Here is a 24,748-nt window from a genome sequence, read left to right as displayed (position 1 = left end):
TACCACAGGAACTTGTTGTGATGTTGGCGATCTATGTAAATTGTTCCAACAAGTTCATCTGTAATGCAACACGTAAATTGAGTAATGTTGAGAAGATCATTTGTATGCATTTCATGCACAGGATATGTTGAGATAATCCATGACACTATGTTTGTTTACACAATTTGCATGTAGAATGGATTGATGTAGATGTCACTAAAGATGGATGAGGGATGATCCCCCTAGAAGGCAGGATATACATAGTGTAATGTTAATTTTTTCATGGACATAGGTGCCATCATTGTTTTATAACCCATCAAATGCCATGCCGTTAGACCTGTTGAATGATATCACAGGGAGTTTCTCATTAATTATTCATTTACTGCCATTCTGCTTGTCTATAATATGATTGCAATCTCATTATGAGTTTTTAAACTTTTTTCTATTTCACATTCTGTCCTTTTCACTCGCACTTTGTTTTGGTGAGACTTATGTAGTAGTTATTTAGAATATTCCCATTCATTCTTTCAATATGGCCGCCTTTATTTGCAGGGATTCAGATAGATGTAGTCCTTTGTTCATTTTTCGTACTAGCACGCCACTTGTTTCACGCTCGGCGTGATAGGATGAATACGAGTCAGTGACTCGAGAGGTGAATGGCTGCCACCAACAGATTCTTGGCGTTCACAGAGGGGCCTGTAAATCGATGTAGTCCGGTTTAGAAGGCAGCACCAGTGAGTACTTTTTAACGGGGTGAGCGCGGATATACGGGGAGAGTTGCTTGCATTATGCTTATACTTATTGGTGTGTATCATTTACAGCATAACGCTTAGTGTCCAGACCAGCACGTTGCGTAGACTTTTCAATTACGAAGTATTTTGGTTGTTTTCGGAGTATTTGGATGAATGGTGAGTTCTGTTTTTTTACCTAATCACATATTTTCGTTCCCCTCACATCACAACGCACTTCTTTTTTGTGCCTCTTTCTATTACATCGTATTATTTGGACTTTAGACTTCTCGTATCTGATTTGACAGGCACTACCGCACCGCTACTGATTTCATCTGAGTCTGTTTCCAGATTTTAGGTGGACTTTAGAAAGGTAGATTCTTTGAACATTTATATTTTATGGCACAGGCACCTTTATTGATTCATGGTTGATTCAATTTAGATAGCCATGGCAGCAGTCACACACTTTTCAGGGTGTTTTGGTGGATTTGGTATCTTTATTTTCTTTTTCCTGTTTCTTGATTACTTCCTATGGGCTTTGTCGTTCTAGTATCGCTTTACGTCGCACATACTATGCACACTGCAATCCATTGATCTTTTCATTTCACGCTGAACTTTATGTACCTTCCCGGAGGATATGGGCTTATTATTCAGTCATGCATATGTTTTAAATTACGAAATATTGATTTATAAAATTGGATGTATTTGTTTGTAGCTATCCCCTGACAAAGGGTGCTGGATACACCCGAAATGCATTGGGATTGGGGAATGAGTTTATCTACGTTGTTCATGTTCCATTGAATGGACTTTGAAGCTTTTTTTTATTTGGATCTACACTTCATGAGAAAATAAAAAGAATAATAAGAAGTACTACAGTATGACGGATACATCTCATTGTTTATTGAGATTAATCACTGTATAATTGTGTAGAATATTGTGCTTACAATTGTTTCTTTTATGTGAATATTAGTATTAAAGATTCCTTAATACACACTCACTTATGAGTGTATCAGGTAGTGCACACTCTGTCTAGAACATTTTGCTCTAGTTTGGTTTTTCTTTCAGAATTGGTGGCGGGGTGCAACCATCTCAGGGAGTGCACACCAAGCAGGATTACATTTGAACACTAGGTATATTTGGTGAAGAGGTTGAATTTGAGTGCACTACAGCTGTGGTTAGTACTTTAGACTTTCTAAAAGTGCCATTAAAGAGGGTTTTAAATTACAATTCACTAGACACCAATCTCGACATTCATACCTGCTCCCAATTGAAAGTTAGCAGTTAGTCAATGTAATATGGTAACCCAATATAGGGCCTGCAGCGTGAAAATTAATTTAAGAATTTTTTACTACCAAGACATGTCCGACTTTTTAAAACATACTGCACCCTGACCCATGGCCTGCATACGGCCTACCCTAGGGGTGACATATGTATTAAAAAGTAAGGTGTGGGCCTGGCTAAAGGTTTATCTTGCTAGGTCGAAATGGCAGAATAAAAAAAGTATACACAGGCTGCAATGGCTGCCCTGAGACATGTTTAAAGGGCTACTTAAGTGGGTGGCATAATCAGTGCTGCAGACCCATTAGTGGCATTTAATTTACATGCCCGGGGTACAATTAGAACCACTTTACTAGGCACTCCATGTAAATTAAATTGTGCCTTTTGGGTGTAAGACAATTCCATCATATTCAAAAGAGAGAGAGAAGAAGCACGTTACCATTGGTTAGCAGTGATAAAGTGAGCACAGTTCTAAAAGGCAACAACAACAGGTTCAAAACACAGGAGGGTGAAGGCAAAAAGTCTGTGGCTGTCCCTGAAGAGAGCCATGTCCAACAATCTACAACTATGATCGTGTAGGTGTGAGTTTCCAACTTTAGAAGGGAAAGGAGGCGTGCCTCCTCAAAGTGTGATTGTCTTGTGCAGTTGCTAACAGTTAAAACTGCATTAAGAGGGAAAGCATTCATGATTAGACTGCTGCCAGCTAGCAGAGACGCGCACACACGATTCGACTTAACTATGCCTGCCCTCCCAACCCCCTAGAGACACAGTTAGCATGACCCGTCTCCTAGTATTTGTCTCCTTAGTTATGATTTCCCCTGGTTTCCCTCGCCGCCTGTTTTATACATTACGGGTAACTTCTGAGCACCTACTATAAACCAAGCATTATCACATAAGTATAGGGCAGAAGAGATTCTATATCTGATTGACAAAACTGAGAATTCATGCCTATGAGAACAGGTTTAATATGCAAGAGTGCAGAAATCTAACACTATTGTGTGCTGTATTGATACTCTCCTGTCATATTGCTATTTATAATTTGCATGTATAAGCATCTGTAAGACAGAATTAGACTGAAAATGCATATGTTGTTTTTTTCAGAATATAAATGCGTACAAGATTAAAATGTAAATGGCAATAAACAGATCTTTAAAAAATAATAAAAAAGAGGGAATGCATTCCTTTTCACAACTTACCACCTACACATAATATACTTAATATATGTATTAAAAGTAGAACCTGCCTTGCCTGGAAAAAAAAAAGGTCAACTTGTTTCTGCCAATCAAAAATAAGACCATTGGTTAATGTGTCAGCACCATACGAACCCCTAACTCCAACTTAGCACACTTCTAATTTCCAAGTCTGTGCTTCGTTTAGTGTAGGTAGGTAAAGAAAAGCAGAAATAAAACCTATATTCAAGGGAAATACATGGTTGACTGATGTCTTGATAGCACTCCTGTACGGTTTAATCAGACAACAATTAATGGTGAGTAGGCAAACAAGATGCATGTAGTTTGTAACCGATGTTAACATGCCACCTTAGTATGGACGAGAACTATTACTCCTAGAGTTTGATCGTCCACTTAATATTAATAACCACTCACATGTATGCAACGCAAACATTGGTGAGGAGATGGGGCAAAAGAACACTTGTCACTCCTTTGTCACACACCTAAACTAGGCTTAATCACTAGTATTATGGCTGGCTGTTTTGGTAAACTAATCTGATCCCTATTTTGGAACAGCACAACCTCTGCAATATAAAAGATAGCTAAATCTGGAAAGGGGAGGATTCTGTCAAGTACAGAGTTCTCTGCAAGTATTTTATTCATAACTGTTCTTTGTCAGGTTATTTGGTTACCACTGGCCTCCGCTTCCCCAGTCACAGTGACACTGAATCCTCTACCAAAACCCTAGATTATTGGTGACAAGGAAACCAGAGTTTCGCCTGGGACCCAGGTTAAGCATATGCAGAACAGTGGTACCAAGACCATTGCTATCTCTGTCAATGTGCAACTACATCAAATGATCAATTTATTCAATCATATATAAAAAACATTAAAAACAATATAACGGCACAGTAAGTGAGGTGAGCAAAGTGCTTAGTGCTGTCGTACAAGTGATACATATGTGACAATACGTGATCACGACTGTATATCAAGTGAGAACGCGGCACATTTATTTTCTTATATACAATCACATTGGGTCCGTAGAATTAATCAGCGATGTTTTGATGCATTAGACAGGTGGAAGGATCATCATAAGGACTCTAAGAATACACAAGCCTGAGACTGAAAGAGCACAGAAAGTATAGTGGTAGAGTAGAGAAGGCCACATTATGGGATTCAAATGTATACAATGAGTGGATACTCACTGGGCCCTAATCAAAGATTGCTGAAGGCACCAATAGGCTCAATTCAGCTACACCAATTGTTAGACCTGGCATCTTTAGGCGTGTTTCCCCTGTCTTTTTGCTTTCTGACCTCCCGGTCTTGACTCTGTTTTTGCTGGTTTAGTGTCTCTGCGCACTTTCTCACTGCTGTTCAGTGTTAAAGTGCAAGTGCTCCTATTGTAAATTGGATTATGGATTGGTGTTTTCATGATTGGCATATTTGATTTACTGGTAAGTCCCTAGTAAAGTGCACTGCGAGTGCCAGGGCCTGTAAATCAAATGCTGTTAGTGGGCCTGCAGCACCGATTGTGACACCCACACGAGGAGCCTTTCAAAGGGTTCTAAAACCTGTCACTGAAGTGTCTGTGTGCAGTTTTTACTGCCATGTCGACTTGGCAAGTGCACCCACTTGCCAAGCCGTATCATTCCCTTTTATTACATATAAGTCACCACCAAAGGTAGGTCCAAGGTACTCCCACGGACAGGAAGCAGTGTATTTGAAAGGTAGGACATGTACTGGTGTGTGTCACATCTCCTGATAGTGAACTACAGTGTCATTTGTTTTCACTGTTGAAAGGCTATCTGTCACATAGGATAGAATGAGGAATACTCTAACATGTTACGAGTATATCTTCCCATTGGGACAAGATAGAGAAATGGAGTTTAGTATGTTTGAACTCAAAATGTAGAAACGCATCTTTTAGTGAAGATGATTTTTGTTATGTTATGTTAATTTAATCTTGTATATCGCATATATACCGACAGGTCTCATAGCGCTCAGACAGAGGAAGAAACAAACAACGGAACAGGCCAGGTCCTCAGGTACTGGAGGGCTTTACAACCATGTCGAAAGCTTCTTTGAAAAGGAAGGTTTTTCGTTTTTTTCGGAAAGGTAAAAGTCTGGATTCTTTCCGTAGCTCTGCGGGCAACTGATTCCAGAGTTGTGGCAAAGGGACCGAGAAAGCTCTCCCTCCTTTGGTTGTAGAGTTGAAACGAGGGCATATTAGTCTGCTGGCTTCCGCTGAGTGCAGCACGCGTCCTAGCACGTATTTGAGTACCCGTTCTTTTATGTACTCGGGGGCGTGTCCGTGGAGGGCTTTGTGGGTGATACACAAACCCTTAAACTTAGCTCCTTGTCTAATGGGTAGCCAGTGTAATTCACTCAGCAGGGGGGGGTGACATGAGTTCTTCTGGGCAATCTAAAAATAAGCCTGGCTGCATCATTCAAAACTATCTGCAATTTATTCGTGAGTTTCTGGGGTAACCCAACATTTAGCGCATTACCATAGTCGAGTCTAGAGACTATAGTAGCTGATACGATTGTCTTCATGGTCCATGGCCCCAAATACCTAAAATGCCTTGTTCAAGCATACAAACCCTCTCGCTTGTTAAGATCTTCTGCAAACGGCGACTTTGTTGTTCCAAGATTTAAACTTGTCAGAATGGGTGGACGGTCCTTTTCTTATTTAGGACCCAAATTCTGGAACACTTTGCCTACTGCCCTTAAGTTGGAAGCCAACTTATTGAACTTCCGCAAAAAATTAAAGACTCTGCTTTTTTAATTTTTTCCTGTTATTTAATTTGGTGTTGTCATGGTTACTGTGTTCTCCTTTTCTTCTCTAGTCTATCCCTGGCGCCGGGAAACCCACTGCGGGTAGCTGTTGCGCATTATAAGTTTTATAAATAATAATAATAATAATGGTTGAGACCGAAAGAAGGGGAACCAATTTCCTCAGCTGTCGCAGAAGACCGACACAAGTTCCGACCACCGAGTTAACCTGATTGGTCATAGAGAGCTCTGAGTCGATCTTTATGCCCAGGCTTTTCACCACAGGTACTGGAATGGGGGGGGGGGGGGGGGAGGAGACTCCTAACTCCTGGGGCCAGAATTGGTCGCTCCAGGGGTTGTTTTTAGTTGAAATAGCAAGGACCTCCGTCTTGTCAGGGTTGATTTTTAAGGAGTTGGCCGTCATCCAGTTAACTGTGAACCTAAGTATGCTTTGAGCAGACTGTTGGGCGTAGGCCGAATTATCGATCCTTAGGACGAGCTGAGTATTATCCCCATAGTTGAATACTCTGCAGTCCATTTTGGCTAGTGCAGCCACCAAGGGCTGTAGGTATACATTAAAGAGAAGGGGGGATAGTGCGGATCCTTGAGGGGCCCCGCAGGAGATGTTACCCTTGTCAGATACCTGCTCAGCCAATTGGATCCTCTGCGTTCGTCCTGATAAAAAGGATTCTAGCTATTTGTGGACCTGTCCTTGAATGCCCAGGTCAGCCAATCGGGAGAGTAGCTTTTGGTGGCAGACCGTATCGAACGCCGCTGACAGATCTAATAAAATCAGGGCGCTCGATTCTTTATTATCGGCCTTTCGCATGAGTTCGTCCAGGACTGACAGCATAACCAGCTCTGTACTATGATGGGCCTGGAGAATCTCAGGTTTCTCCAGAAATGCTGAGCGAGTCGTCAGAACATGTTTCTCCAAGACCTTCGCCAGAAAGGGAAGCTGAGAGATGGGCCTTAAGTTCTTTAATATAGTCCTATCTGCACGTGTTTTTTTTAGAAGAGGAATAACTCTAGCCTCCTTCATGTTAGCGGGGACTTGACCGGTTGCCAAGGAATTATTCAGGAGAGTAAGAATCTGATTCTCCAAGGCAGGTAGTGCCATTCTAAAGATCCTTGGGGGGCAAGGGTCAATAGGGGAGCCTGACTTGGTCCCGTAGGCCAAAGATGTGAGAGTCCTTGAGTCTAAGTGCGGAAAGCTAGTGATGGGACTGCCCTTAAAAGATGGAGGGGTGGGCAGTTCCGAGGAACATGTGGCGATACGTGTGTTTTTAATCTCTAAAAGAATGTCAGTTACTTTCCGAAAAAAAAGGCCTGAAGAGCATTGCAGTCGGAAGGTGCTTCTGCAAGGTCGATGTCAGACTTTTTGCTGAGTTCTTTCAAGATCTTAAAAGTCTCCTTTTGTATGTTAGGCGCGCTGGCGATTCGCTCAGCGTAGTACTCAGCTTTTCTGAATATAATGGCCTTTTTGTAAAGTATAAGTAGAGATTTGTAAATTATTAGCTCAGCAGGGTCGTAGACTTTCCGCCATCGTCTTTCGGCTTGGCGAAGGCTTGGTTTCCTTTCCCTCAGTGGTTCATTAAACCAAGGGACCCCTTGCCTTTGCGTCAAATTCTTTCATTGCGTTCCGGAGCTACCTGATCAATAGCAGCTTGTAGGGTGTTGGTGAGAATTTCGCTTTCTAGATCGATATTGACCACCTCAGAATTGGGTGGGGATAGCCTCTGTAGTGTAGCCCCTAAGTTCGCAGTCTGTATTTTATTCCAGCTCCGCATCTTCCTCCATTTGAGAGGAGCTAGTGGAGATGGGCTATCTACAGGCGCCCAGCACGAGATCAGAGAGTGATCTGACCAGGCGCAGGGTCGAATGTCCATGAGCCTGTCCCGCCTATCGAAGGACCAGATCAGATCCAAGGTATGCCCTTTAATGTGGGTTGGGCGATCGACCATTTGGAAAAGCCCCATGGAGGACATTGCCATTTCAAGTTGTTTGGCGTGCGGCTCTCTCTGGATTATTTCCCAATGGTGATTGAAGTCTCCAACCACCATGAGACGTTGGTATCGTGTACGGAGGTCAGACACGGTCTCAGTGAGATAGTCATAGAGCCTCGGGGTTGCCACCGGAGGGCGGTAGACCACCAGGAGCAGGAGACAAGAAGATTTAAGGGAGATTTTAATTCCTAATAGATCTGTGTTGTCAATGCTCTCTGCTATGATCTTTGTGGCCATGAGCCTGGTGTTAAAGAAAATCGCCACGCCCCCCTCTCCTATTGTCCTGCCTGTTGTGCCAAAAGGCATCAAATTCCCCAGGAAGGGCAGCGATAATATCTGGGGCAGAAGTGTCACCCAACCAAGTCTCTGTTAGTGCCAGAATGTCAATGTCCCCCTCCTGGAGAAGCGTACAAATTTCCAGGTAGTGTTTCTGTAGTGATCTTGTGTTTAAGACCACTATTTTTAGGCGCGGAAGGTAATCCGGTCTGATGTAATTCTGAGGTGCTTGCCTCAATAAAGTGTGGCTACTAGTCCCCTGTTGCCTCAGAATGTTTTCACTTCCCAATTTGGCAATGGTGAAGCTATTGAGCCCCTGATGACCTAAGGCCAGATGAAGTAGCTCAGAGGCAGAGTATCTCAGCCTAGGACGAGGGGTTGTGGCCTCTAGCCCCGATCGGCCGCGGACGGGCGCAGACGGGCGCAGACGGGCTTGCCTTAGGCGCACCGGCGGCGCTTCCGCTGCGCGTTCGCTCCAGCGTCGTAGTTAAGGCTGGCCCCTTCCGTTGAACAGCCAATCAGCTCTGCTGTGCAGCAGCTGTGGACCCCCCAACCACTAGACCGCGTTAATACAGCGGAAGTGTACCAACCAAGGGCTGACGGAAATCTCCCCGCGCTGACCCCCAACTAAACAATTTAAGAATGTTTTAAAAACAAAATGTGTTGTCTGAAGAGCGCAATAACCATAGATTGCAGATATTCTAGGGTCCGATTCAGGTATCAGCAGAACATCACAATTTCCCCCGTTCCCACCAGTGCTTTAGAACTCACTTGGAACAAGGAACCTGCAAAGAAAAAGATGGAAGAACTACCAAGAGTAGTACTACCCCTTTGCTGTGTTGGCCTGCAGTTGCTGCTTTTGCCTTGGGCAGTGAAAGGGCTGGACTGAAATTTCTTAACTTGTTGCTGAATATCTCCAAGAGCTTGAAGTAGAGTTTACCTCATGTTCACTAAGTCTCAGGGACAGCTCAGACTTCACCTATGTGCGGGTACCGCCTCTGGAACCGCTGTTTCAGTTGCCACAGAGGGGGAAAAGCAGCCAACTCCGTCACCGACACCGCTGCAGACTCTGTGTCCTGAAGGCACCGCAGAGAACACCGCCGCACTTCACACAGCAACCCTGGTCTCACAGACAAACGCTGTCGCCTCTGCTTGCACCGCAACCTGTGGGCACCCAGGTCTCACGGAGGACGTCGCTGCCCGCAAATTCCGTGACCACACCGTGGTTTGGGGACACCACTCGAAGCACACGACGCACCACCCAGTCCCGACCAACGCCAGCTTCCATCAACCGGCACTGTTGCTTGCACCGTGACCTGTCAGCACCGCCTCACTCTGCACCGCAGCCCTGGTCTCACCAACGCCGCTGGACGACCGTCACCGAGCCGCTGCCTGCACCGTGACTTGAGGGTACCGCACCGCTTCGCATCGCAACTGCGACGGTTGCCACGACCAGCCACCAGTGACGCGGTCTGACGGAACCAAAGGTACTATTTACGAGCCTGCTGACACCAACGCCGGTCAGCACCAACCGGCGTTGACCGGAACTGTTGGATTCTGTTGTTTTCAGCACCGCGGTAGCACCGGACGGAGCTACCGACTTCAAGGAACTGCATTTTAAGTCATACTTGCAAAGTGCCTATTTTTGATTACTGTATATTGGTCTTTTATGGTTTTGGTCTTGTTTGCACAGATAAATATTGTTTATTTTTCTAAAACTGGTGTGGTGTCCTTTTGTAGTGTTTTCACTGGTATTACTGTTGGTTATGTGCAAATGCTTCACACACTGCCTCTGAGATAAGGTTAAGTGCTCCTCCCCGTAGCCTGACTAGAAGGAAGGGCCCCTACTTGGACAATGGTGCAAACCATTGCCAACTAGAGGCCCCCACTTCTAACACCTGTAGATTCAAAATGAACAAGGCATCAACCAAAATGGCAGGAAAAAATGGAGGGGACCAAAGTGAATGGGATTACAGTGAATTTTAATAGTCTCAAAAGTGAGGTGTCAGAAAGTAAGGTCAGTATAAATATTGGTCAGAAAACCCCTTCGCTGCTAGGCCTTTTCCCCCTTACCCCTGTGCTAAGCCTTTTTTTAAGCTATTTTGGGTAGTTGGCGCTTAGCCCCTTGTAACTTTTTAACCACGTAAGGTATCCATGCCAAATTTGCGTCCTTTTCTTCCAACATCATGGGGATTTTAGAGGTCCCCAGGCTTTGTTGATTTCCTTGGAGGGGACCCAGAAATTAGCCAAAATACAGGTACATTTTGTTTTTGGGGGGAAAAATTGGAAAAAAGTGGTGAAGATGAAAGTGTCTGTTTTTTTCCATGCAAATGGTATCAACTAAGGGTTTGTGGTGCTGAAATCAACATCTACCAAGCTTTCAGGGACAGACTGACTTTTGTCAGAAAACCCCAAAAATGTTACACAATTTTGGCATTTTACTGGGACATAGCCTAATGTTGCTATTTTTTGTGATTTCAACCTCTTTCGAGTTAATGGTAGAAATGGGTATGAAAGCAATAATGGATCCTGGAAAGCTATACATTTCAAGAAAGTAGACAAAATTCTGAATTCAGCAAGGGGTCATTTGTGTTGCTCCTTCAAGGTTTTTTTTTTATAGAAACTAACAGTTGAAATTTGGAAAATTGAAAACGAGTTGAAAAAAACAGCCATTTGTGCCAACGTGTTCAGCTGTAACTTCTTTTATGTATTACAGATTCTTTAAAGCAATATACTATTACATCCGGTGGACCCTTCTGGTTGTGGGGATATATAGGACTTGTAGGTTTACCAAGAACCCAACAATCCCGGAGCCAATAACTGATCAGCGTTTTGCAATTTTTTTTTATTGTGTACAAGGTATATAGCAATTCATTTGGGAAAATATAAACAGTTAGAAATCTGTATGAAAGACACCTATGCGTTTCTAAAATTGGAACAAAATATAGAGTTTAGAAACAGTAGCTATTTGCACATCTCCGTAATTGTGGGTACCCATACTAGCATGTGAATTACAGGACATTTTTCAAAGTGATTTATTTTTTACACATTGTATTACATTTGGAAGCCAGAAATTCATCGAAAGTCAATAGGTAATACCAGTTGCTCTACAATTCTGTGTTCCCCTAAGTCTCCCGATAAAAATAGTACCTCACTTGTGTGGGTAGGCCTAGTGCCTGCGACAGGAAACGGCCCAAAATGCAACGTGAACACACTACATTTTTACAGTGACAACTGCCCCTTTTTTTGCAAAGTGCCTAGCTGTAGATTTTGAACCCTAGCTCTGCCGGCACTTACGGAAACCTAGCAAACCTATACATTTTAATAACTAGACACCTAGGGAAATCCAGGATGGGGTGACTTGTCTGGCTCTCACCAGGTTCTGTTACTCAGAATCCCTTGCAAACCTCAAACTTTGTAAAAAAAAAACAACAACAAAAAAAACATGTTCCTCCCATTTCTGTGATGGAAAGTTCTGGAATCTGCGTAGATCCACAAAATTCCACCCACCCTGCATTCCCCAAAGGCTTACGATAAAAATGATACCTCACTTGTGTGGGTAGGCCAAGTGCCCACGACAGGAACCAGCGCAAAACGCAACATGGACACACCACATTTTTACAGTGAAAACTGACCTATTTTTTATAAAGTGTCTAGTTGTAGATTTTGAACCCTAGCTCTGCCGGCATCTGGGGAAACCTAGCAAACCTATACATTTTTTTAAACTAGACACCCAGGGGAATCCAGGATGGGGGACTTGTGTGGCTCTCACTAGGTTCTCTTACCCAGAATCCCTTGCAAACCCCACACTTTGTAAAAAGACACATTTTCCTCACATTTCTGTGATGGAAAGTTCTGGAATCTGCATGGAGCCACAAAATTCCACCCATCCCACATCCCCCAAAGTATTCCGATAAAAACCATACCTCACTCGTGTGGGTGGGTAAAGTTCCCGAGACAGACAAGGAAGGGCCCAAAACGTATTGTGCAGATATCAAAGTCACCTATCACAAAACGACCTGGCTTTGCAAGGGTGGGTGGGTGGGTGGGGGGGGGGGGACACCTGGGTTTTTGGCCCGGGCTCAGTGGCCATCTAGGGAAACCTACCAAAATCAAACATTTCTGAAAAGTAGGTACCCTAGGGAGTCCAAGTGGGTATGGCTTTCATGGATCCCCCAATGTTTCCCTACCCAGAATCCCCAGCAAACTTCAAATTTAGCGGGGGGAAAAAAATAAATCACATTTTCCTCACTTTTTGTGGGAATGTTGTGGTTATCACAGGGCTGACACAAATTTCCTACCACCTAGCGTTTCCCCAGGTCTCCCGATAAAAATGGTACCTCACTTGTGTGGGTAGGCATAGTGGCTGCAACAGAAAATGGCCCAAATCGTACTGTGGAGACTTCAGAATTCCCCATCATAAAACGACAAGGTTTTGCAGGGGTGAGGGGCCTGGTTCTTTGGCCCCGGGCTCACAGGCATCTAGGGAAACCTACCAAACCACCCACACATTTCTGAAAACTAGAGACCCGGGGGAGTCCAAGGAGGTATGGCTTGCGTGGATCCCCAAACGTTTACCTACCCAGAATTCCCTGCAAACCTCAAATTTTGCTAAAAAATTCAAAGACTGTGGCAATTTTTTTTGGAGTGGGGGCAGTCCCCACCCCTACGTATATAAAAAAAAAAAAAAATCCCTGGTGCCTAGTGGGCTTTCTGCCCCCGATCAGTGGCCACTGCCCCATCGCCTAGTGGGCTTTCTGCCCCCGATCAGTGGCCACTGCCCCCATCTGTCCCCCGGGGGCAGAAGACTGTGGCATATTTTGGGGTGGGGGTGTGGGCATTGGCATGCCCATTCTGGGCTGACCTCACCACTGAAGTTTAAAAAATATATATATTTCCTGTTGCATAGTGGGCTTTCTGTCCCCCTGGGCTATTGCTCCCATAGGGCTCCCGGGGGGGGGGGGGGGGGGGGTGGTAAAGAGACTGAATTGTTTTTGGGGTGGGGGCACTGGCATGCTAATTCTGGGCAGCCCCCCAATATACATTTTTTTTAAAACCTTGTGCCTAGTGGGCTACTGCCCCCATCTGCCCACCGGGGGGTGGTGGGGCAGAAAGACTATTGCATTTTTAGGGGGAGGGTGGAGCATTACCCTGCCCATCTTGGGCACCCACCACCCCTAGATCAAATTTTAGAAAAAATCCCTGGCAGGAAGACTGGAATTTCTCTGGGGGGTGGGGGCATTGTCATGCCCATTTTGGGCAGCCCCCACCCCTACATCAATACAAAAAAAATCCCTGGTTTCTAGTGGACTTTCTGCCCCTCACCTAGGGGAATAAAGGCCCTTTCCCAAGGGGGCCGCTTCCTCCCTCCCTGGTGTCTAGTGGGTGGATCCCTGCTGGGGGGAGGGAGGGGGGGAAATCGCCCTCCTCAGGGCGATCCCCAAGCAGGGATCCACTAGGGGCGGGTACCATTGGAAATGGGAGATTCTCCCCTTTCCAATGATACCCCTCCCGTCTTTCTACGTGCTCGGGGGGATGAGATTTCCCCCTAAGCACTTTTAAAGTGAAACCGCAATGAACCTAAAGGCTCATTTCAGTTTCTATGAAATGACGTCAGTGCGACGTGCGCACTGATCATCATTTGACAGAAACCAGGGGGCGAGCGCCTCGGGAGCTGGGAAAGCTCGTACCCAGCTCCCGAGGCTGTTGGGGAGGAAAGGAAATCCCTCTGGTGCCTGCACCAGAGGGATTTCCGGTGCCATGTGAGAGGACGGCAGGAGCCGTCCTGCACACACGAGCACTGTGGCCCACGATGGCTCCCGGCCGCCATGTGCATCGAAGGTGTTAAGAAATTATGTAGGAATGAATGTCCTATCATAAAGGGCAGAGAGGGCCACTAGAATGTTAAAGGACCTCCAGAGGTACTGTACTTTGTATTTGCACATGGACTGTGATATCTATGGTCTTACTAATAAAACTCTAGTAAACGCACACATGCACAATTGCTTAGAGCATCTGTTCGGTACTCTGAAGTAACTGAATTGCTGTACTTAATAAAACCTATAAATAAAAAAATTGGTTCTTCTCCACTGCAAGCCACATACGCTAGACAGATTGCTTCCTGGGCTCCTCTCAAATTGTAGGACATGTGTACTCCTCAAGAGGCCCTTTCACCAAAGTACTTGCCATCCTCTGAAGAAGCATGACTGCAGTCAATGCTGTGTCAGACCCTGCCTTCTCTGACAAATATTTCAGCTGGAACAGACGTTTTGACATTACCACACAAACCTAAGCACAGTGAGGTCTAACAACGACAGAGGAAGTGATGAGGCCATAGCCAGTCAATGAAGAGAAATCTCTCAAGATTAAGACTTGTCGTCGAGGCCTTAGCACTCAGAGGGACAGCGTGGGTACCACCAGTGCTCCACTTATTGGGACTGAATGAGCCGCTTTGCAATTGTATAGTAAAACACCCTCTCCTTCAAAAGAGGAGACAGCACTGGTGGTGGCACTACTATTTTGAGGAGGTACCCAATGAGGTTCCAGTAGGCTACAAACAACAAACCATCTGTAAGTAAGGTATACCCGCTGGTTTCTAAAAACCGACCCACATAAGGTAAACTACTGGACTCATAGGTGACAGCATAGTCTGCGCTAGCTGCGGATTGAAAAGATGTCCAGCGCACTCGATAAGCAGCAACTTACCCCTCTCTGTCACCCTTTTAGCTACCCGCAGGTATACCCTACTTACAGAGGACTACATTATTTCTTTTGATTGGGCATTTATGTTAATGATCACATTCACTTCCCAAATCACCATTAGATTAGGTTTATTTGTCGTGATTGATAGCGCTAACTCAGGCAGGAAACATGTCAACCTCTATGTACACTACATTGTATCACTATGTCCATACTCAGCCACATATTTTTACTCGTAACAAGAAGACCTCTACATTAAAAATCCATTTGTTACCTCTTAGTTATTTTTAAATCACTTTACACCAATCTACACATAGAGCACCACCACCCATACTTCACCACAGCATCTTATTTTTAAAAAGAACTCCGGAAAAGAGCCCCCTCGAGGGGCCCACTGGGCATTGCAGCGCCAGCCCAACAAGGAGCTAACCGGTGATGAAGCATGAAACCCATTAGGGTGTGTGAGGACTCTCACTTCTGAGCAATCAGATCCCCCCGATCTGTTTGCTCAGCTCCCTACGACTTACTGTTTTTAGGTCTCGCTGAGCCCAGCGCATGCGCTGGCTCGGAGAGACATTTTGTATGTGAGTTTTTTAAGTGCTGCTGGCTGGCCTAGCGCTTGTGTGCACGTGGCGTGCACACGTGCAGCCGCCATGCGCTAGGCCAGCCAGCAGCACTCATGAACGGCTTTCTACGTCATCGTGATGACTTTCGCTTTCACAGCGATCGTGATGACTTTCGTGGCCAAGTCTCTCATTAAAGAATGAGCGTTCCCCCCCCCCCCCCAACAAGGTAAGGATTAAAATGATGTTGACGCTCCTACTTTCTCCAACTCGATAAAAGTAAGCAGAAGGGGCTAGATATTATGTAAACCTTAAGCCCGAATCTCCCCGGTGCCAATGACGCACTATCCATCTCTCCGTCAGCCTCCTTGTGCTGCCTGGTTGTGTGTATGTTGTGAAGGACTGCATGGAGCCCTCTGTGTAGCTTCGAGAGTTGGTCTGCATGCCTTGGTAACGGTTTCTCTTTTGGTCTGTGCGCTTTGGTGGCTATATTTCTGGTGGTGTTTGTTAATCTGGCAATACGTATGCATTGTTGCTTGTATATCTTTGCATGAATGACCGCACCTCTGTTGGTGTTTGTGCACGGGTGACCTAATCTGTGGTGGTCTGTTTGTAGTTCTGTACTTACCTCTGTGGATGACTCCCTCGTAGGTCAGTCTATATGGATACCTATTTCTTTGGTCTGTGTGCATGATTGCTGTGTCTCTGTGTGCATCAGTGACTGCCTGTCAGCGTGCTTGTAGGTCTGATGGTCAATGTACATGTTTGTCTGTAGTGTAGGTGGCGGTGTTTCTGTTTACATGCATGTATGCATGATCTGTGCTAGTGTGTGCATTAAAGGTGACCGTGGCCATGTATTTCCTTAAAGCCAAACATATTAATGATTGTTCACTTTTTTAGTTTACAATGGGTGATGCTGGTTTGAGAAGCATACGCTTGGCACCATGCATTAGAGCAAATTGCAATGTAGTTGTCAGCCCAGTGTTTAGCGTAAGTCTTACATATTTAAAACAAGCATTGGCATAGCCAATAGGTCTTGCTTTTGAGACCTTATAAGTATTTAGTTAAGCAGCCTAATATCCTTGGTGCAACAACATAAACTGTTGCATGGCTAAACACTTATAAGGTTCCAAAGGCGAGACCTATTGGCTATGCCAATGCTTGTTGCCATTTCCCCTATGTCAAAAAGAACTGCATACTCCTTGTCATTATGTATACGCCTAGTCCCACTTAGTGTTCTGACTAAAGAACTCTGTATACTATATCCCTGCTTGCCAGTGGTTGCGCTTTACTTACCAACATGGCAAAATTGGTATACTCCTGATTAGCACATTTAACTTATCTATACATACTTACTATATGGTACTAATGTGTATCCCAAGCCTGCAAGTGAAATGTCTTGAGTGGACTGCAGCACCCATTATGCCATCCATTACAGTGACAATGTAAACATGACTGCAGGCCTGCCACCCGCAGCCTGGCTGTGAAGGTTTTAATTGCAAATTCGACCTGTCAGAATAACCCCTTTTGACAGGCCTAAACCTTCCATTTAAATATTTAAAAACCACCCCTAAGTAGCCCTTATTACCAAATCAACCCTAAGTAGACCAGTTTACCATAAGGAAGGAGACATGGCATTTAAAAGTAGGATGTGTAAAGATTTTATGTTAAACATGTCTTTACAGCAATTAGCACTTCAAAGCTATTTTCACTGTACCAAGGCTAGCTGCTCCGAAGAAAAACAAGTGGATGCAATATTAAATACTAATACGATATCTTTAAAATGGGACTAGCTTAAAAATATATATCAAATAACTATTTTTAATAGTTATTAAAAATCCAATTCAAAGGTGAATTAGGATTTTTTCTAAATATTGCAGAAAATAAACATTACCTTTGCCCTGCTCGAAGTCCCTGGAAGCTAAATCTACATTTTCCTCCTTCAGCCAGCCAGTGTTTAGTATTTAATAGGCATGGATGAGGTGCGACTCTCCTCCAAGGGGACCTGATGGGCAAAGGTGGCCCATCCAAACCCAACAGAATATGCACGAGAGGCTAGGAGGATCCCTTTTGACATTAAATTGGCCAGATCTGCTTGGATGTCACATCCTGCTTGACAGGTCTGATGGGGCTTTTCATATGACACGGGTTGTCCATGTAACAGGAACAATATGGCTGACACTTGGGTAGGGCCCTTGTTTTGTCCCCTCAGCCAGTCTGGTCCCGATCACAGTGAGTATCTTTGGATATTAAGGGGTCCCAGCCTGGTGGACAGGTCTGCGGGGTTTCATAGAACATTTGAGGTGCACTTCAAAGGGCGAAGGCCAGGGGTCAAAATAAGTCTGGTGTTTGGTTGATGACAACTCAGCTTTTTTCTACCAGACTTCTGTATCCTGGTTGTTGTGGGTACAGGGACTGCATCAAACTGGATTTTGGTGTTAGATGTGGGAGGACACTAAAATTATTCTAGTACACTTCTCACGCGCTCCACCAGCTCTCAGAGTAAGTTTAGAATGGCCGAAAACTCAAGCCCTCTTGAAATACAGAAAACAGGTACGGTTAGTCACAGGAACTTTTACTCCATTGGTTAGGGAGTTTCCCAGAGTCAATTAAAGTGCCATCATCAGGCACACACTTCAGAACACTTCTGGACCTGTGAAATATTAAAAGAGGACTGAACCTGCTGCCTGAGACCTAAGAAGAGCCTAGAAGACTGGACCTTCTCTTCTTGTATCCAGGACAAAGAAGTGGACTCCAAGGGTCACAAGACTGAACTCGTGTTAAAACTACAGGGACACAACAAGCCACGATAGGCCTTTTCCTGTAACTGCCCAGTGGCAACTGGGCCTGGACGGCACTCTTCTGTTGGCTTCAGTCCGCTATCCTGTGAGACTCCAAGTGCCTCCCTGAGATCCTGGGGGCTTAAGAAGAGTACTCCTGATGAGGATCTAAATCAGAAGTGAAAATCTTTCACCAGGACGAACCTGGTTACTTGATCCAACCCGGGCTCCATCGTGGTCAGCGCCATCCGCCTGGGTCACGTTTTACCGCAACTATATGTTTCTTCCTACTATTTCTAGTTAAACATTCAAAAATCCTATCTATGGTTCCCATTATTGGATTTTTGTTAGTTTGGTGTCATTTTGTTTATTCTATTTTACTAATTCATTTTGGGATTTTTTAGTGTTGTGCATTTCGACTTTATTACTGTTGTAATACTGCATAAAATACTTTACACGTTGCCTCTAAATAAGCAGCAGGTCTGCTCTGTGCCAAGCTATGGAGGGGTTGATCTCAGGTTAATTTAGTGACTAGAAGGGTTGACCCTGACGAGGGTCGTTATTACAACTTGAGGTGGTTATTCAGCCTCCTCAATTCATATTCCAATTTCTTACAGAAAGTAAACAACAAGTTGACAAAGTAAAGTATGAGTCCATCTTCCCTGGCACTCATTGCCCCATGCTGTATTATGTGCAGGGTGGAAATAAACTGTGAATGGTAAATGAGTACATCAATGAATGAAGAGACCGACTAAAATCCTTTCTAAGCATGTAAAATATGTATTTTTAAATTATGATTTTATTTTTACTTCACTGAATGACTAAACAACTAAAGCTTTCTTTAAGTCAGACCTAAAAAAAATACAGGAGAGAGAAAATAGATATGAAGTCCTCCGGCTATACGACTTCACAACTGACAGATTTTGTGAATACCTGCAAGAAATCAGGCGTTAAATTAACTGAATGGAGCACGCAGAGATATCATTATTTCAGGATAAATGCGTGTTTATGCCAGCAATTACTGATTTTCAAGCAAAGTACATTTGCTTGGCAGATATAGAGAAGATCACACCTTAGGCTAGAACCTGCGTCCCTTAGGTACTCATTAAGAGTGTGATTGTAAGGGTAGAAATGGCTTTGGTTTGGCTGCATATTTTACCACGTCGTGGACTGACAGTGATCCATTCTGCATCCTGGATCCTTGATACTGCATCATGTCAGAGGAAAGAAGGAGCAGTTACCAACAGAGCAGAGTCAGTGATAACTGCACATGCAGAAAAACTGTTATTGCTGCAAGATACTCTACATTTCCAAAACCCCAGGCAATGCAGCACTTCTGTACCGTGGTACATGTATTCACAGGAGGATTTACTCTCAGTCCTAGAGCGTAACCAGCACTGCTGGTGCAGACCTCACACGACAAGCTGCAGCACAAGTTCAGAGGGACAGGGAACCAAGTAGTACTTTTACGTGTATACTTAGGCACAGATTCTTAGGCAACTACCTATCAAGCCACAGTGCCATCTAAACAAGGAATTCTAAGGTAACAATAAATCCAGGTGTAGGCACGTGTATTATTAAAGCAGGGGGACAGGGACATCTACTTATTTACTATGACAAGTTTTTGACATTTAATAGTCGATCCTTTTTAAAAATATATATTTGTATATATATTTTCATCACTAAAGATACCGTTTATAAAAATATCTCTGATATTTGTGACCCAAAATTTAAATGCGGAAGTGGTTTACCTTACTACTGTGAGCAACATACAAATAGAAGTTAGAACTCCAATAGAAGCCAAACACTACGCATCAAATCAACAAAATGACACTAGAATGTAGAGGGGAATGGCAGTTCAAAAACATAGACGAGAATGAGAACTGTACTTACCGTAGTTCCTACTTGGAATACTCTTAAAAAGAGTAATGAGATCTGCGTTAAATCCCACTTCCACGCGGAAACGGTCTTGAGCATGCATCAGGCACTTCCCTTTGACAGGGTTTTGTACTTTCTTAATAGGGCTTGTCCTGTTTCCATTAGTGGTAGTCCTCTGGCCCCTAGAATCATTGTAAGCTGGAGCAATGCTGGGCCCGGTAGGCTTTGCCGCTGGTCCTGCACCATAGAACTTTGAAACACAGCTTCCCTCATGTTTTTGGTAGGATGTTCCTAAATCACTGTTGATAACATGTGTCTTTATTTCCAAGTTGCCCCACGTTTTCTCAGAATCACTGCCAGCCTGCTGAACCAAGTGAGAATCAGAGTGTCCGCTGTTCTGGTTTGTCCACTCTAGATCATCGTGACACAGAACAGAAGGCTCAGGCACAGTCTTGAATGCTGCTTGGTATTTTATCTCTTTCAATGAGCAGGAAGGAAGGCCAGTTCTCTGCGCACTGTCCCCAAGTTCCAAACCTGAACGTTCATTTGAGTTCTGCACAGGGGTCAAGGCCACAGATGAATGGTTATGCACCACTCGACTCGAGCTCACAGCACTATCTTTCTGCTCCTGTACTCCACTTGAGCTAGAAGCAGGCTGAGGCGGGTTTGAATGATTAGCTCCTACATTATTATAACTCTTTGGTGACACAAAAACCTGGTTTCTGGGTTTTGACAGGAACTGGTGAACGTTCTCAGCAGCATGCCCAGCCTGTCCTGTGTTCTGTTGTTGCTGGAGCTTTATTTCCGGACCTGGAGGGATTCTGCTAGGGGTTTGGACAGTGGCGACACACTTGACTGACAGACCTCCCTGTGTAGGTTGTGCTCCTTGCTGTTGTGCTGCAAGCCTCTCCGCACGCCTGGCCAAAGCTTTCCGTCGATTCTCCTCAATTTTCTTCCTCTGTTCTTCTGACAGACAAGAGGACATCTTTCTAGGATAATGCACACCTCTTGTAACTCAATCTTGCGTGAAAAGAAATCACGGGACCTCTCGATGAATCTGGCCATGGGAAAATAACCTACAAAACAAAAAATACACAAAGAATTCAGTTCCTTTATTGCTTCACTCAACAATTGAAGGCCTACACATTTTTCGATTGTAAAGACCGCACTTGCTTAAATTATTGGCAACATACAACTATATCGAAACACTACATCTCCAGTCGAGGTTTTCAGATACCAAGGGTAGAAACCGATGTCATATGTGTGCATGATTGCCCCTATTGTAATTCTCTCCACCTCTAAGGTACCCAGTAGCACACAGTAAAAGGTTAAACATCTTTCATATTAAAAAAACTCATTTTTCTGGGGAATACTATTCGGTCTTTTCTCTTTAGGATTGTGATAGTTGGAGGGTAGGGTCTTTATATAAGAGACTGGAGCCACTCATGTAGGTTTTTTTTCATGATAGGCCAAGGTTACAGGCTGCTGTCCGTCCTTCCATATTCTGCCCCTGTATCAGTGCATCATTCAGCAAAAATACTTTAACTTGCATGCTATTCATATAAGTGTAATGCATAACAAACATATGCAGTTATGAAAAAGAGTTGCAAAGCTTAGCACTATACAGAATTAACTTTCCAGCACCACTTCAGTATACATTGGGAACTAAACACTCCTAGAAATGAATTTTCTTTTGCAAAGAAACCACACACCCCACAAAAGTAGGAAACCTGGATCCATCAGCTATAACCTACAAATTAAATTCAGGAACAAAGCAACCTTCCTACACCTCGGAGTTTAATCTTTCATACTCTCTCGATTGTATTTTGTCATTTACCAGTCCTTTTCCTATTTAACAATGACCATGACTTTAATGCATTATGGAGTTTTTAAACTGTTTCAATGGCAGTTTTTCACAACAATTTGCCTCTCCTCCTCGCCTCTGTGGCAGTGCACCATAATTCTAGAGTCTACACTCCAATGGCATCTCTTTCACCTGTGAAGCAATATGCACAGGTCCAGAATGCCAGGCCTACAATTTCCAACGCCACAGGACTGGAACTGTAGTTGAGTCCTCACCTTAGGAGCCGAGCTCCAGTTTAAGACCGTGCCTCTTAAAGCTGCAGGGCCTGCCTTTGCAACAGAGCCCTCCAGAAATGTTGCAGATTCCACAAGCCCTACCTTAAGTGAATATAATGCAATCATAGGTTCACCCCACTCCCAGATAATGTTGCCCTAGCCAAGGCAGATACTCTTCCAGCATTCTTCACCAAAGACATGGCAGGAACTGAACCATAGACTCGCTCACTTTTCTACGGCAGTGCAATGCTGCTGCTTCAGCTACTTAAATGGAGTGTTCCGCTAACTCCTTGGCTTTGCCCAACTTCCTAACTGGGATCTTCCTACCCAGCAGCTACTGAGATTGATTGGAGGATAGATAACATCATACTACTCCATGGTCACCGAGTCTCTCTCCATTTCTAGACCATCCTCCTCCTATGTTAGAAAGAGCTCCCAAGAGCAGCCAGAGCCCTGATGCATCGCTACACATGTTCTATTTAACAACTCATCGCCAAATGCAGTTAGAAGGCAAGATCTTCATTCACAAGTCTGGGGCCACTCAAGGACGAGGCAAGGCTTGAAAAATCATTTAGTTGTATTAGACCTGTAGGTCTAATGACCTACAAAATCAATTCGACCTAACTGAAATGCACTTGACCTCTGTGAAAGTAAGCAAATGTGACAAGTTAACAAGATTTAAATGCATTTTTATTGCTCGTTTACTTTGTGAGCAAAAAGATGCTTGTCATGTTTCCTCTGCTTTCAGAGACAGAGGTCAAAAGTCAGGTTATGTTCCTACTTGCCAGAAAGGGCGAGTAGGACCTAAAAATAGCTCGCCCTAATTAAATCTAGCTCGCAAATGCAAAGGGATTTTTCGAGCCCTGCGAGGTTTAGTGCATTTCATATGTCCAGGGCCACTGGAAATATACGGCAGGGGAGAAACAAATTATGCATCTGGGTTGAGAATGTTATGCGATAAGAAAAAGAAAATTATGTGGCGTAAAACGGCACATTATGTGATAGTTATGTGATAGTATTACTTCATTGTCTTGTCATTTTTTACAGTGTCTGCAGATTGGTTAAACAGGTGCTAATGAGGTGCAACCAAATATAGCAAAAAGCAACAGAAATGTGACCAGTCAACCTATGCAAAGTGCTTTCCAGTGCACTGCAACACGTCACTCCATTATTTGTAGCTTTTGAGCAGTTTGAGCTAGAAACTATTTGGGGGGAGGGGGGGGGGGGGTAAAATCTGCAGATTATGCGCCAGATGATGGATTATGTGGTAAATTTGATAACTCTACCTGTATGCAAAAAACGCGGCTGCCACAAAATCGCGTAATTCCAGCGGCCCTCCTGTCGGGGCTCCACCCGCCTACAACAGTACTTAACTGCCAGGCTTTACCCAGCACAAAAGTAACATTCCATGCATCATCGCATTCTCACAGCACTCTACAGCTTGCCTACTGAGCCGATGCATCACAGGCACTACATGTATCATAAAGCTTCTCTTCAATGTCCTTCTGCTTTCATTGGCAACCCTGGCAGAAGATCGCGCCTCTAAATAAATAGGGCAGTGTGATCTTATGTGGTGAATAACAATTGGGCTTGAGATCTAAAACGGTGACAGCGAGCACATCTCCACTGCAAAACATATTTAGATCCACGTACATCACGTCTATCGTTTGCAAAGTATTTTTCTCTTGCTTATTCCCGTACAGTAGCTCCCTTCACTAACTACACAACTGTGTGATCGCAAGTTTTGCAGCTTATCGACGAAAACCACACGTTTCCCTGTGAACACCAACACCGCTTCAACATCACATATGTTAAATTGCATTTATGTAGTTCTTACTACCCCTGACGCTGCATTGAAAAGTAATTCTTCAACTACTGCCCAAATAAGCTGTGCCCACCCACCCTTCTTCAACTACTGCCCAAATAAGCTGTGTCCACCCACCCCCCAAATATATATATATTTCCTATTACTGAGGCGATCATTCGCCTCCACATGTTTGCACACTTTCTTATTCCTTTCAAAATTGTGTAAGTAAACAGTTTTGGTCCTCTCTCTATGCCTATTTCTTTCACTTCTCACCCGTGGAAAGTCCCCGGCGAACAGAAGTGGGCCAGTGACTTCTGAGCTGTCACCTCCCCGCTTGCGGACCCAGCCCCGCAGGACCTTTTCAAAAAGTGCCGCCTTTCCCCGGAACTGTTTAGTTTTCTCTGGGTAACTCTGCAGCTCGAGGAGGCGGGCCATAACCCGGAAATTACGTCAGAGTTGACTTCCGTGGCCCGCCCTGTACACGCTGTTCTCCTGACTGCCTCTGTTATTGAGGTTGGTCTTATCCCTGACTACGGTTGGGTGCACCATGTCTTGCTTCGGTTTGTTTGGGAATCATCGCACCCAAACACCTCCTCTCTTTTTTTCCAATTCCCCTGCTTGCAGCAGCGTGGGGTGCCACCGTCATTACTCAGTTCGTTATGGGGCACGGCATTAGAAATCATGCAACCCAGCGCTTGGATGCGTTTGGATCTTCAGCGCGTTCTGAGTAACTT

The 24,748-nt window shown here is 44.3% G+C and overlaps 1 protein-coding gene across 1 annotated transcript in view; it reads right to left on the bottom strand.

The window, feature by feature from the left end:
* The window catches only part of SMARCAL1 (SNF2 related chromatin remodeling annealing helicase 1), a 355,566-nt gene extending 331,146 nt beyond the window's left edge, over positions 1–24,420 (bottom strand). The window contains exons 1-2 of the mRNA XM_085649962.1: positions 24,288–24,420; positions 20,144–21,204 (exon numbers count right to left, since the gene is read on the bottom strand). Coding sequence (XP_085506088.1) covers positions 20,144–21,113 — 970 coding nt within the window. The 5' untranslated portion in view covers positions 21,114–21,204; positions 24,288–24,420. The remainder of the gene's footprint in view (positions 1–20,143; positions 21,205–24,287) is intronic.
* Between the last annotated feature and the right edge of the window lie 328 nt (positions 24,421–24,748).

The sequence above is a fragment of the Triturus cristatus genome, chromosome 3_2 (assembly GCF_964204655.1).
Source record: "Triturus cristatus chromosome 3_2, aTriCri1.1, whole genome shotgun sequence".
Lineage (NCBI taxonomy): Eukaryota > Metazoa > Chordata > Amphibia > Caudata > Salamandridae > Triturus > Triturus cristatus.
The sequence above is the reverse complement of the archived record's forward strand: the minus strand, read 5'-3'. Positions and strand labels throughout refer to the sequence as shown.